The following is a 13,916-nucleotide window of genomic DNA, read 5'->3' on the forward strand; positions in this document are numbered from 1 at the left end:
CAAGCCCGGTGAGGTTCGTGAGATGTATGATCCTATTGTCTGAATTAAGCAAACGGGATAAATTTCATGGATTAAGCAAACATGTTTGATCAGGCACAAAAACGAATTAAGCAAACGATTCGTGTCTAGGTTAGGATCATACAATCAACCAAATTTAATCAATATATTTCATGTAATTGAATTAAGCAAACAAGAACACAAAATATAATCGAAAGGAATTAAACTAGAATTAACATTATAATAATCTCAAGTATTGGAACCTGAATTACAGTAGATCGACTCAAAAGCGATTAGTTCTCCATGAGTTCGTACAAAACTTCCAAATCGTGAATAGTGTTTCGTGATGAACAATAACGAGTGAATAGTAGCGCGTCTGCTACCCTAAGGGAAAATAGCACAACCCGTTTTACAATCCAACTGGGTCAAACATATGACCCAGGCCCAAAACTAATTGACCTGAAACTTAACTAAAACTAGTGCTGCAACTTCAACGAATTTTCTGGCCCTTCTACAGTCTGATTCTGACTTCGACTCCAACATAATAATTGTAGCTCTTTCTCTTAGCTTTCCGTCGATTATTAGAACGCCTCAATCGGACTCCTGGAACTCCAGTTATGATCGTTTCCGCGCAGACTGCTAAAGCTGAAAATTAAATACGAAAATCAAATAACCATAAAAATAATTTAAAATATAAAAACATTATAAAATACAAAAATAATACAAGCAAACCATGGAAATGTATAAGTACAACCATAGAGGAATATGCATCAAAATGCACTGATCAAAGGGTAAAGAATCAATTGTTGCAACAAAGGAGTCTTAACCACCTGTTGTAACTACTACTACCAAGGCCAGGGATGGACCCAGAATTTTCTTTGGCCCAACTCCAAAAAAGTATAAGACCAAACCATTCAAACCACCTGCATCATCTATTGGACAACTTCATGCTAAACCATCTACATCATTTTTCAACAGAAGTGCAGGCCAAGTCCAAGAAAATTAAAAGTGATGTTCAAGTGGCAAAAAGGCAAAGTGATATACTCAGGAGCCTCAAGACAAAGGCTATTGCAAGGCCAGGAAAAAAAACCAGATGACCCAATGGTTATCACTGAGGAGGATGAAGCAACACAAGATTAAACTAGTGGTGTCATTGTTGAAAGTATTTTGGGTAAATACTTTCAATATAACGTATCCACAGAGACTGAGTCAATATTACTGCCGTTCTATAGTCGAATTATAATGAGTGGTAAAAAGCATGGGTTTTGATTATTTTGTCTAAAAGTGCGTATAAGAAAGTAATAATTAATTGACTGAAAGCTTAAAGAATGAATAATAATGGTGATGAATATGTTGAGTTCTAGGGTTCATCAACCTATTCGTATGCAATTGATCAATTAATCCATAAGTGAACCATTATATAAGTTATTATCTTCATTCATCCTCAAAACTGACCCCATGTCTAAGATCAATTTAGAACCACCTCTACCGGTATGATATTCGATCTCTCAGAATAACAATAAGGATAAAGGGAATTAAACACAATGATTTATGAAAACTGATTCACAATCCCATCTCTTAAAATTAAGAACAAGTCAATATAAAAACCTAGGGCAAAAGTATGAACCTTATCTCTCGATTGATAGCTCAACAATGATATAAAATAAAAGCAAGGTTCTTTATTAATAATCAAACGTAAACAATTGTTCACAGGAATTAATCAAAGTTATTGCATCTTCATAGGTTAACTACTACCTTAAACTCAACACAATGGGGTTTAGCTCTCCATAGACATGAAGAACACACAAAACTTCATAGAGGGATTCATCTTAATCAAGGGAATGTCTTCGATTAATGTTGAATTCTCTGTCGAATGATGTTTTCAGCTCTGGAATATGAATGCTCTCTGAATTTCGCTCACCAAAAATCTATGAGTTATGGGGATTAGGGCTTCTATTATAACAATCTTTATTTTTAACGAAGTAACCGCGGCGCGGCACGGGAGTGCGCGACGCGGACTAGAAGGTTTGGCGCGCCTTGCCCAAATCTGCTGCGGCGCGGCCTTTGCTTTATCTCACTTCTTTGTTCTTTTGCGTCTCCAGTGTCCTTTGGCTTTCATGTTTCCTCGTCCTTACTTCTCAGCCTTAATACCTGCACAAATAACACCCAAAGTGGTTCAATTTGCTCTACAATTAGCATCAAACTTCTAGAGTTCAATTCTAACCATAAACTGACTAAAGATCATACGATATGCTCAACTTCAGATCAAAAGGTAGTTATTTTAACACATGAAAATACTGATAATTCACTCCTAACAAACTCTCCCCAAGTTAGAGTTTTGTTTGTCCCTAAAAAAAATTACTCACCTTACTGAATACAACAACACATACCAACAATCATGCAACAAGTTTTTCAAAGATTTTTCCAAATGGCTCAATTCAGCAATCAATTCAGATACTTTTCATCTCCCTGCAAACTCAGAACATGCACATGAAACAAATTTTGAAAGAAAATTACCTCCAGAAGTTCAAAACACTACACAACCGCAGTTGAATCAGCACTAATCACTCTCATCAGAAAATATGATGAATTAACGAGGGGTTAAACACTCATCCAAACAATTAACTCAATAAGTATTCATATCATACGTTCACCATATTGTTAGCATCAAGTCCTGTGAAATCTGAGAATCGGAAGGTCTTTATAGGGTTGTAATGCGGTTTAGATTCAAAGAAAAGAAGATATTCAAAGGTTGTTCCTATTCTATGGAAGCATCCTAATCACAACTCATTCCTTTTTCTCTAGGCCATTAACTTTCTTACCTGTTCATCTTTTCCTTCGTAGATCGATATTTTCTTTTCTTCAAACATTTTCCTTTTTTTTTCACTTTCTAGGTTCCAACATTGTTTTTCTTTTGTTTTTCTTTATTCTCAAACTACGAATTTCTTTTGTTCTTTGCAAAACACCACCTATACTTACTCTTCTTTTGATTATGAATCTCCCCAACTTGGAGATCAACCTGTATTCAGATTCTATGAATGCTCCCCTACTTTCTATAAAGGTAAAAGAGAAAACACATCACCAAATTTTATGGTTGATGGTCCAAAACAAAACTTTTTATTGAGATTAAAAACTCACCAGATGTTTTTCTTGGTGCATATTATGATATTTATCTTGACATCAATCACAAAGAATGGTTATCAAAGGATCACACTCTCACAGAAAAAATAAGCTTTAAGATGGAATAGGCTCAAAGAAACTCTCAATTTCAAACAAGTGCCTAAGTCATTTTCACAGATTTTCACAAAACGATGCGACAACCGGTTTAGCAAAATACAAACATGTCAAAGTAATCGATGGTCTCCTGCATATAGTAAACAATGGAAAGCTTTCCTCACAATGGTTAAGGCTAAGTTGGTCCAACAAAAATTGTGTACCATAAAGAACTTCTATTGGTATTTACTAACAACCTAAGTTTCATGCACATACTAAGAGTCAGAGTTCAAAAATTCATACATGCCTTGTCACTTTTATTGAAAAAGAAAGGGAAAAATTAATTTTTCAAAAATTTCCACTCACTACCACTTTCATGCATGTTGCTCCATTGTTGGCACTCTCATTGTTTCGCTCGAGCTTTTCATTATGTTTTAGGAACTACTCATTCTAAACTGGGGATAAAATAAACAATAAACAGAAAATTGAAAAATGCAAAAGAGTAAATCCACCCCCAAACTTGAACTAAACATTGACCTCAATGTTTCAGAACAAGCCCGAGAGGGTTGACTCACAAAGGGTATTGCCATATCAATTACTTCTTCCTAGATTTCACCAGAATGGTCCCCTTATTATTTCCTGAAATAAAAATAAACAAAACAAAATAAAACATTAGAAGTGTGGGTTACCTCCCACGAAGCGCCTCGTTTAACGTCGCATGGCTCGACGGTTCATGGTTGAATCATCAACCATTGTCTCGTTTTCTTGGTACTTTTCTTACCAATGTGAAGCCCCAAAAGTATTTAATGTTTGCTTGTTTTGTTTCTTCATCCTTAATTCTTACCACTTCAATTCGCGATCTCTCTTCCTTCATTTGTTTTATCCTCTCCTCAAGAGAGATAACCTCTTTATCCATTAATTTCTTCTTCTGTGAGAACCTATCCTTGATGAATTTGACACATTTTTCCTTTAACTCTAAACCTTATAAAAATGGGATGGTGATTTGCAAACGGCTAAACATTTCCATTGGCCGAAAGTAATGACTCTCATTCCCTTCTTTATTAGGAACTTGTAGAGGAAGTAATTCCAATGAGAGTTTATGCTCCTTTGCATTACTACTCTTCTTCAACTCTAAGTCCACCATATTCTCTTTTGAAAAAGTTTCAACTTTTGAAGTTTTTAACTCATTCACGACTTCTTTGATTATATCCACTTTTTTTGTTCCTTCGACTAACACATCATCTACTTTTTTATGAGGTCTTGGATAAGGTAGCTTCATTGAGAGCTCATACTCAACTTCCATAGTTTTCTTGATGTTTACATACTCTATATTATCCTTTTCAACAACATCTTCCTTGTCATCAACTTCCTCCTCCACTCTCTTCTTTCCAAAATCCTCACCAATCACTTTTACACTCCTTATGGAAGTAGTATTGCAAGTTTCTACACAAGTCGTAGGGTTTTGAAAAGTTGAGACTTGACTTACGTTTTGCTTGGTTAAGAATTTGGTAAGTTTAACATCTTGAGTTTCCCGGTTTTGTTGAATGGCTAAAGAGAATTGCATGAATTGATTCATGGTTTCCTCTAACTCAGAGGGTCCTCTTTGATAACCTTGATTATAGTATGAAAGCCTTTGTTGTTGATATTCATGGTTAGCCATATGATACTCCATCGCATCTTCCGGTGTGCACCATCCGATATCATGAAACTCGTTAACTTGAGGTGTAAATTGTGACACACTTTGAAGGAGATACTTCATTTGTTGAGTTAGGATATCGTTTTGAGCATGAATCGCAACATTTATATTTGGGTCCAACATTCCGACAAACAAAAATCTACAAAACTAGCAAACAAGTGAAATAACAAGATAAAAATAATAATAATAATAATAATAAAATCAAAATTAAAAGACTATTGCAATAACAAAATCTAAAATAAAGGTACTAAACTAAAAATCTAAAATTAAGTAACTAAACAAAAAATCTAAAATTAAGTAACTAAACAAAAAATATAAAATTAAGTAAATAACTAAAAATAATACGACTATTGTTATGCGTGCGATATTGACATCAATCCCCGGCAACGGCGCCAATTTGTTGAAAGTACTTTGGGTAAATATTTTCTAAATATCGTATCCACAGAGACAGAGTCAATATTACTGCTGTTCTATAGTCGAATTATAATGAATGGTAAAAAGCATTGGTTTTGATTATTTAGTCTAAAAGTGTGTATAAGAAAGTAATAATTAATTGACTGAAAGCTTAAAGAATGAATAACAATGTTGATGAATATGTTGAGTTCTAGGGTTCATCAACCTATTCGTACGCAACTGATCAATTAATCCACAAGTGAACCATTATATAAGTTATTATCTTCATTCATCCTCAAAACTGACCTCATGTCTAAGATCAATTTAGAACCATCTCTACCGGTATGATATTCGATCTCTCAGAATAACAATAAGGATAAAAGGAATTAAACACAATGATTTATGAAAACTGATTCACAATCCCATCTCTGAAAATTAAGAACAAGTCAATATAAAAACCTAGGGCAAAAGTATGAACCCTATCTCTCGATTGATAGCTCAACAATGATATAAAATAAAAGCAAGGTTCTTTATTGATAATAAAACTTAAACAATTGTTCACATGAATTAATCAAAGTTATTGCATCTTTATAGGTTAACTACTACCTTAAAATCAACACAATGGGGTTTATCTCTCCATAGACATGAAGAACACATAAAACTTCATAGAGGGATTCATCTTAATCAAGGGAATGTCTTCGATTGATGTTGAATTCTCCGTTGAATGTTGTTTTCAGCTCTGGAATATGAATGCTCTCTGAATTTTGTTCACCAAAAATATATGAGTTATGAGGATTAGGGCTTCTATTATAATAATCTTTCTTTTTAACGAAGTAACCGCGGCGCGGACTAGAGGGTTTGGCGCGCCTCGCCCAAATCTGTTGCGGCGCGGCCTTTGTCTTATCTCACTTCTTTGTGCTTTTGCGTCTCCAGTGTCCTTACGCCTTCATGTTTCCTCGTCCTTACTTCTCAGCCTTAATACCTGCACAAATAACACCCAAATTGATTCAGTTTGCTCTACAATTAGCATCAAACTTCTAGAGTTCAATTCTAACCATAAACTCACTAAAGATCATACGATATACTCAACTTCAGATCAAAAGGTAGTTATTTTAACACATGAAAATACTGATAATTCACTCCTAACAGTCATCAAGACAACGAAATGAGATGATATCTATAAAGGCTTAACTCAGTGAACAAAGGATGCACTGATTATGTTGTTTTGTAATATTTTGAAACTTTTTTTGTAATCAAATGCTTAACTATGCATGTTTCTTATGTTTATTTGTAATCTTTTGAAACCTTTTTTTGCTTAACTCAAGTCAGCTAAATATGCTGCAAAAAGTACTGATAATGAACCTTATTCAAGGTCATCTTTTTATGTTATGTCTAATTAATCTTATGTTTACTAATTATGGTGCCTTATATTATGGAATATATCTGCTTATGTCAAATTATAGGTAACTAATTATGTTACAAGTGCAAATTATATATGTGACTTATAGGACACCAATTTAAAGGTGACTTACAATGGAACATGTCAAATTATAGGTCACTAATTAACATACACAAATTATAGGTCACTATGGAACCTGTGAAGTTATAGGTCTTATAACATTAACATGCACTTATTCTTATTAAACCCATATTGTAACATTGTCAAATTATAGGTCTTATGACAACAACAAGATTAACAAACAATTATTAAACCCATACTACAACATTGCATTCAATTTCAGAAACAAACAATTACACGTTACAGGTTTATAAAAAACTACAATTTTCTCAATTTCCCATGATCCTTCAGCATTTACATTTCATTAGCAAATACGAATTGACCATGAACGAAATTGCAATGTAAATTGTCTTCGTCTTTCCACAAAATCCATCTGACTTCTGTTGTATCTGCAATTCAACATTTTTCTCATTGCTAACTCATATAACTCCTTCAAGGCTTCAAAATATTGCATCTCCCTTATCTTAGTTGAATCATTTGTTCATTCTTCATCTAAAGTCTCGATTACGTCTCCCTTATCTTAGTTATTAATTGTAGTGTAAAGGTAATGATTAATTTTTTGTATAGACAATATTTATTATAAATGGTATTATTAAATTAATTTACTATAGTAAAAAAATTATATAATTTAATTAATTTAATTTATTAATGAAAAAACTTATATAATTTTGCAAAAGAGAATACGTATAAATATTAAGATAAAGAATAGAAAAATAATTGTCAAATAAATTCTCTAGCAATTAATATATATATATGAATAAATTTTTAAAATAAGTTTTTAAATTAAAATTATATAAATTGTCTATAAAATCCTTGAAAAGTATGATGTGTCACAAAATTAAAGTCATGGTAAAAAGATGCAAATGTATAAATTTTATTAATTAAGTTTATAAAAGATTGAAATCTCTCAATATAAAAAGAATAATTTATAATAAGAAAAATGGTATTTCAAAATAGATCAGAGGTTTAAATTATTGGTACATATGCATATAAAAATGATTAAAATAACTCAATATAAAAATAATGATTTATAATTAAAAAAATGATATTTATAAATCATTACAACTCATGACAACTATACTTCTAAATTGTAACTAATTATGAAAAGTAGGAAGTAAATTTACGTCATTGTTTATAAGAGAATAAGACTAATTAAATTAAAGTAATAAAGAGCATAAAAGAAGTATTTCACTAAAAAAAATTAATAATAGAAATGGCAATAGTGATAGAAAAAATAAGAAAACAAATAGGTTGGTGGAAAAGGTCAAAATAAAATATATATAAATGATGTATTTCATTGTAGTTGCATTTTTCCATTTTCTTATAACTTATTTTTTTTAAGAAATAAATGAATTAGACTAGGAGGCAATTGGAATTTGAATTCTTTTGTATTCCAATAACATTATTTGACATCATGGTTGAGTTATAAATAAGAGAGCAATTTGATGTAAAAATAGTCATCGGAGTGAAATGGCTTTATCATCATCAAGAATGAGTGTAGTAATAATTGTGATATGCTTTACATTTTCACTTAACATGTGTGTGGGAACTGATTATGACTATTTGGCATTGGCTCATCAATGGCAACCAGGATACTGCAGGATGCCAGATATTAAATTTACCTGTCAAAAGAAAGTAACAGACAACTTTAGTATCCATGGTTTGTGGCCTTCGAAGCACTCGGGTCCTCAGCCACGTGATTGCACGACAGATGGTCGAGGGGGATACTTGGATGTGAATAAGGTGATGAGTTTGTTTGTTTATTATCATGACAAAAAATAACTTTTGTTTATATTACATGTATCAATAACATGAATTTTTTTTTTTACAGATGATTGGTAGTTTAATATCAAATCTCAAGAAATCATGGCCAAGCTCAATTGGAAAAGATGAAGACTTATGGACATATCAATGGAGGACGCATGGAACATGTTACTACGATGGAAACAAGCATAAGCAATACAAATACTTCCAGACAGCCGACAACTTTTATAAGAATTTTGAACTTTTTAATAAACTCAAGGCAGAAGGGATTGTCCCTGTTTCAGGATTAGGCAAAAACTACACTACAGAGGCTGCAATAAAAGCCATCAGAAAGCAATACACCCAAGACACTGTTACCTACATTCCTCAATTCATGTGTTCTCCGTTCCTACCACATGAATTATATGAAGTTATTTTGTGTTTGGATCATGAAGGAAATCATCTCATCAACTGTACAAGGCCTTCAACTTGTGGCAACTTGTTTTTATGGAAATTAGAACCATAATAATATATTGCTTCCAGATATAGATATACTAAATAAAATGGAAGCAACTATGAGTGTCGTCAAAGTTTATGAAACAGATTCTTGTGTTTATGAATTTCAATATACTACTCCATCCCCCTATTATGAAACAGATTTGTGTTTATGAATGTCAATGTACTACTCGATCCCCCTATTATGAAACAGATTTATCTATTATCCTCTCATCTCAATGTTTACTTTATTGTTGTCTCAACTTAAAATTCTTTCAATGAAAAAAGAAAAAGTACCAGTATTTAGTATTCTATTTAAAATTTACTCAAATCATCTTAAGTATATTTCTAGTTCTCTACTTTGATGGAGTTGTTGACTCAATAGTCAATACAATCAAAATTCTCGAGACTTCAAAACAGGTATGCAGAACAAATGTTGATAACTATATGAGTAAAATTGGAGCACATTCATTAAAGAAAACATAGCATTCTTACAAATGAAAAATAGAAACATAAAAAATATTAACAAGTCCCTGTAACACACACCAAACCATAAACTATAATTTTCATATACACATACACATGAATAAAACAGAGACATACAACATGCATTTCAGCATATTCACACTCTTAAGTATACAAGGCAAAAATCCTAATAACCAATGTCATACCTCCGAGTGAAAAAAAAAACTAGTTACTTGATCCTCGAATCGAAAGAAGACTTTCCTTGTAAATTCCGATCTTACAACAATAATCCTCTCCTTTAAGACCAAGCTCCTCAATTATTTGAGTGCTCAAATCAACATAGGCTAGCTCATCATCTTTTTTCCTAAAGAAAACATATCCCTTCTTCCCAAATCCAATTAGGGGCCAGTCCACGGACGGTACGGGGCCATAAATAAATAGTTTGATCCATGATTCTTTCACACCGAGTTCACCCAAAATAGATATGTGAAAAATATCATTGTTATCATGATTTATGATATAAGCAATTGATCCATTTAACACTGCCAAATGTCCATAATTGAAATCAGATATTTCACCAATGGGTGTTGTAAAGAACATCTCATCACTCAGGTCAAATGACAAGAGAACTATTTTATCAGGTTGACTATTAACCAACCAATGACATACACCATTCGTGTACAATTCGTCACCAGTAAATGTGTTACCTACATAGCGCAAAGACATATCATCGATGTGGAGTATCTTCCAAGAATTATTTCTTAGACTATATATCTCAAAAAAAGGGTCATACCTTATAGGATAATTGTCATAGCCATCACCCATACTAGAGGTATCAAATGATACATGCTGAATGACCTTAAAGTCATCTCTTATTTCGGCATAACCAAACCCATGAAAGTCATGAAGCACGCGCACACGACTTTCATGAACTTGTTCGCAGATTCAGAATTTACGAACAAGATTCTAATAGAGCAGGAGTTTGTGGACAGAAGGATATATCAGGAATCTTTTTGGCAGAATATTCACAACAGAGAAAGCATCATCATATGCAATTACAGCAGGGTTGGAAAGAGTAAAAAATATAAACAAGTTGGCGTAACACACACCAAACCACGTACTATAATTTTCATATATACACGATTAAGACATTATGGTTATATAGTATTAAAATAAAACAACACATCAGTGTAAGTTTATCATCATATATTCTTCCAAATTCAACTGAAACAATCCCTCATTTTTACTTTTCTAGTGGTCTTCACTACATGCATTTCACCTAACTGATTATAGGTATCCAACTGATATGTGTTGGATGTTAAACAATCTCTAGAGAGACATTGATCTATATATTTCAAGCATATTGAAAAGAAATTCAAAAATAGATATATAATATAATGAGTAAAATTGGAACACATTCATTAAAAAAAACATATCATCCTTACAAATGAAATAGACAAGAAACAAGATCCATATCACCAAATGTCTTGTTAAATTATCAAGTACATGGTGTACAAATCCTTTACATACAAGGTAAAAATCCTAATAACCATAGCCAGTATACCTCCAGGTGAAAAACTAGTTATTTGATCCTCGAATCGAGAGAAGGCTTTCCTTGTAAATCCCGATCTTACAACAACAATAATCCTCTCCTTTAAAACCAAGCTCCTCAATTATTTGGGTGCTCAAATCAACCCGTACTAGTTCATCATCTATTTTTCTAAAGAAAATGTATCCCTTGTTCCCAAATCCAATTAGGGGCCAGTCAATGGAAGGCATAGGGCCATAAATAAATAGTTTGATCCATGATTCCTTCACGCCGAGTTCACCCAGAATAGATATGTGGAAAGTATTATTGTTGTCATGATTTATGATCAAAGCAATTGATCCATTTAACACCGCCAAATGTCCGTAATCCAACTCAGATCTTTCATCGATGGGTGTTGTAAAGAACACCTCATGAGTGAGGTCAAATGACATGAGAGCTATTGTATCATGTATTTTACCTTGAACCAACCAATGACAAGCACCATTCATGTACAGTTCTTCACCAGAAAATACATTACCTACATAGCGCATAGACATATCGTCGATGTGGAGTATCTTCCAAGAATTATTTCTTAGACTATATATCTCAAAAAAGGAGTAATAGATTATACCGTGAGGTGGAGGAGAATCAATGTCATAGCCATCACAACCTGAGCTATCAAATGATACATACTGAATCACCTTAAAGTCATCTTTGACTTGGTCATAACCAAATCCATGAAATTTATGAAACACACCAAGGAGAGGGTGTTTTGACATAACCTCATCAGGGCTAGGAGGAATGTTGACGAATTCCTCGGTAGCTGGGTTCCACAATACATATCTGACCTTATTTGTATTTCCCCGTTGTCCAATACAAAAAATACCGTTAACACTTGTTTTTCCCAAAATACTAAGAAAACGGTCCTCTTCTGAAAACGGAGGTGGCAAATTTAATTTGATTCTACTATCGAGCAAATGCAATTCAGGATGGTAATGATCATCACAGTCAGGTTGATATATGAGGAGAAATGTATGATGATGATCATCAGAATTGTGACGAGATATGAAATGGCTGCGAAACACGGTCATGAAATGAGAGTCATCAAATAAACTGGACCATGATTTGCGTACGCATCCAAAGCGTTTCAATGATTTTATGGGAAGTTTCGAAAGAACGTAGAAGGCAACATCATCGTGAATATACTTTTTGCTAACCTTTGAATCGGAAGACTTGCTGAACGCCGGTGATTGCTTCTGCTGATAATCCATGGTCGACCTGAACGCCGGTGATGGCTTCCAAAGAGAGGGAATTTCTTCAATTCACTGTTACTACTGTTGCTGGGTTAAAGAAATGTTTGAATTGGGGCTCTAAGTCCAAAAGCCATTTTTTTTATTAACTTTGGTCAAAATAATTCAAATAACATGACAATTAATTTTCATGAGAGAGAATATTTAAATTAATTTTCGGGTCAAACAATTCAAATATGACAATTTTTATAATAGAATTGTCAAAACTTCTCCAAAAATTAACGATTATGATTTCACTAAAACTGTTTTACACCGATGTATTTTCATTAAACCAATTATATTAAATTAATTATATATTTAATTTAATATTGGTCAAAACAGTTCAAAGAATATGACTTATAAAAATTATTTTTAGGTTAACATATATCTTCTAGATTAAATATATTTATATTAATAATAATATTTAAATAAAAAATAAATATTTTAATGTGTAAAAAAAATCTATTCAATCTTACAACAAAAAATCATTCATTTTTCAAATCATTTTTAAAAAAATAATATGATTTAGCGAGACGTATCTTATTTCTTAGATGACGCTGTAAAGTTAGCTTACATCTTTACTTAGTGCATCTTTTATTTTCTCACTCGTCTATTTTTTATATTTTATGTAATTGAAATAATTAAAATAATTTTTTAGACAATATGTTAGTAGTTATTAAGTAAACATACTTTTTGTTTTTTTTAGGATTCGAACACTATGTTAGTAGTTATTAGATTAACATATTTTATACATTTTTCAGGATTCGAACTCGTGACCTCAAGCATAATTTCTTTGTAATTTTTAACTTTTGAAAAGTTGAGAGACATTTTAAAAGATGCCACGTAGGATAATGTGTGATGTGGCAAAACTAATTTTATGTGGCATAAATAATGTTTGGACAAAAATGCAGGGACAACACAAGTTTCATATGAAAGAGATCTATGAGATGTTGTTAGATGAAAAATCGCATGTTGAATGGAAGGATTTGATGTATCAGAATGCAGCAAGGTCTAAAACTGTCATAACACTATGGCTTGTGTGCCACGGGAAACTTGCCACAAAGGATATAATGAAAAAGTTTGGATTAATCGATAATGATAACCGTTGTATTTGTGGAAAGGAATAAAGTATCAATCATATATTCTATGAATGTGAAAAGCTTAAAGAAATATGGTGTAAGAGTTTGGAGTGGTTGCATATCTGGCATGAGCCTCAAAAGCGGAAGGAAGAACTTAAATGGATTGTTATGGCTTGTAAAGGAAAGGGTTGAAAATCTATCATTCCCTAAATTTACCCGATACATCTACGTATATTCGATTCATCAGGATTATAAAAAAATAAGGGTCATGGGGTTTAATACTTGTTAAATCCGACTCTTATAAGGGTGTATTCAAAGTCAAAATAGTGGGGTGTATTTTTATAGGATTTCTCTTTGAGCCCAATATGATTTTTAGGCCCATTTAGAGTTTTGTTCAAGATTTTTTAGTTTGTATTACTAACTAAGTAGTAGTTTATCATTTATATAAGTTGTATTTATTTTTTTTTTAATTAAGGTTATTAGTAGTTAATTTTAAAAC

General features: G+C 32.4%; 3 protein-coding genes across 3 annotated transcripts; 1 reads left to right on the forward strand and 2 right to left on the reverse strand.

The window, feature by feature from the left end:
• The first annotated feature begins 8,264 nt into the window (after positions 1–8,264).
• On the forward strand, positions 8,265–9,290 carry LOC131648867 (intracellular ribonuclease LX-like). Its single transcript, XM_058918595.1, has 2 exons — positions 8,265–8,561; positions 8,650–9,290. The coding sequence occupies exons 1-2, from the start codon at positions 8,289–8,291 to the stop codon at positions 9,085–9,087; spliced, it is 711 nt and encodes a 236-aa protein (XP_058774578.1). The 5' UTR covers positions 8,265–8,288; the 3' UTR covers positions 9,088–9,290.
• A 456-nt stretch (positions 9,291–9,746) lies between these two features.
• Positions 9,747–10,346, reverse strand: LOC131648490 (uncharacterized). Its single transcript, XM_058918242.1, has one exon. The coding sequence runs from the start codon at positions 10,344–10,346 to the stop codon at positions 9,747–9,749; it is 600 nt and encodes a 199-aa protein (XP_058774225.1).
• A 753-nt stretch (positions 10,347–11,099) lies between these two features.
• On the reverse strand, positions 11,100–12,320 carry LOC131648491 (F-box protein CPR1-like). The gene has a single exon (XM_058918243.1). The coding sequence runs from the start codon at positions 12,318–12,320 to the stop codon at positions 11,100–11,102; it is 1,221 nt and encodes a 406-aa protein (XP_058774226.1).
• Positions 12,321–13,916: the final 1,596 nt, after the last annotated feature.

This window comes from Vicia villosa, linkage group LG2 (assembly GCF_029867415.1).
Source record: "Vicia villosa cultivar HV-30 ecotype Madison, WI linkage group LG2, Vvil1.0, whole genome shotgun sequence".
NCBI lineage: Eukaryota > Viridiplantae > Streptophyta > Magnoliopsida > Fabales > Fabaceae > Vicia > Vicia villosa.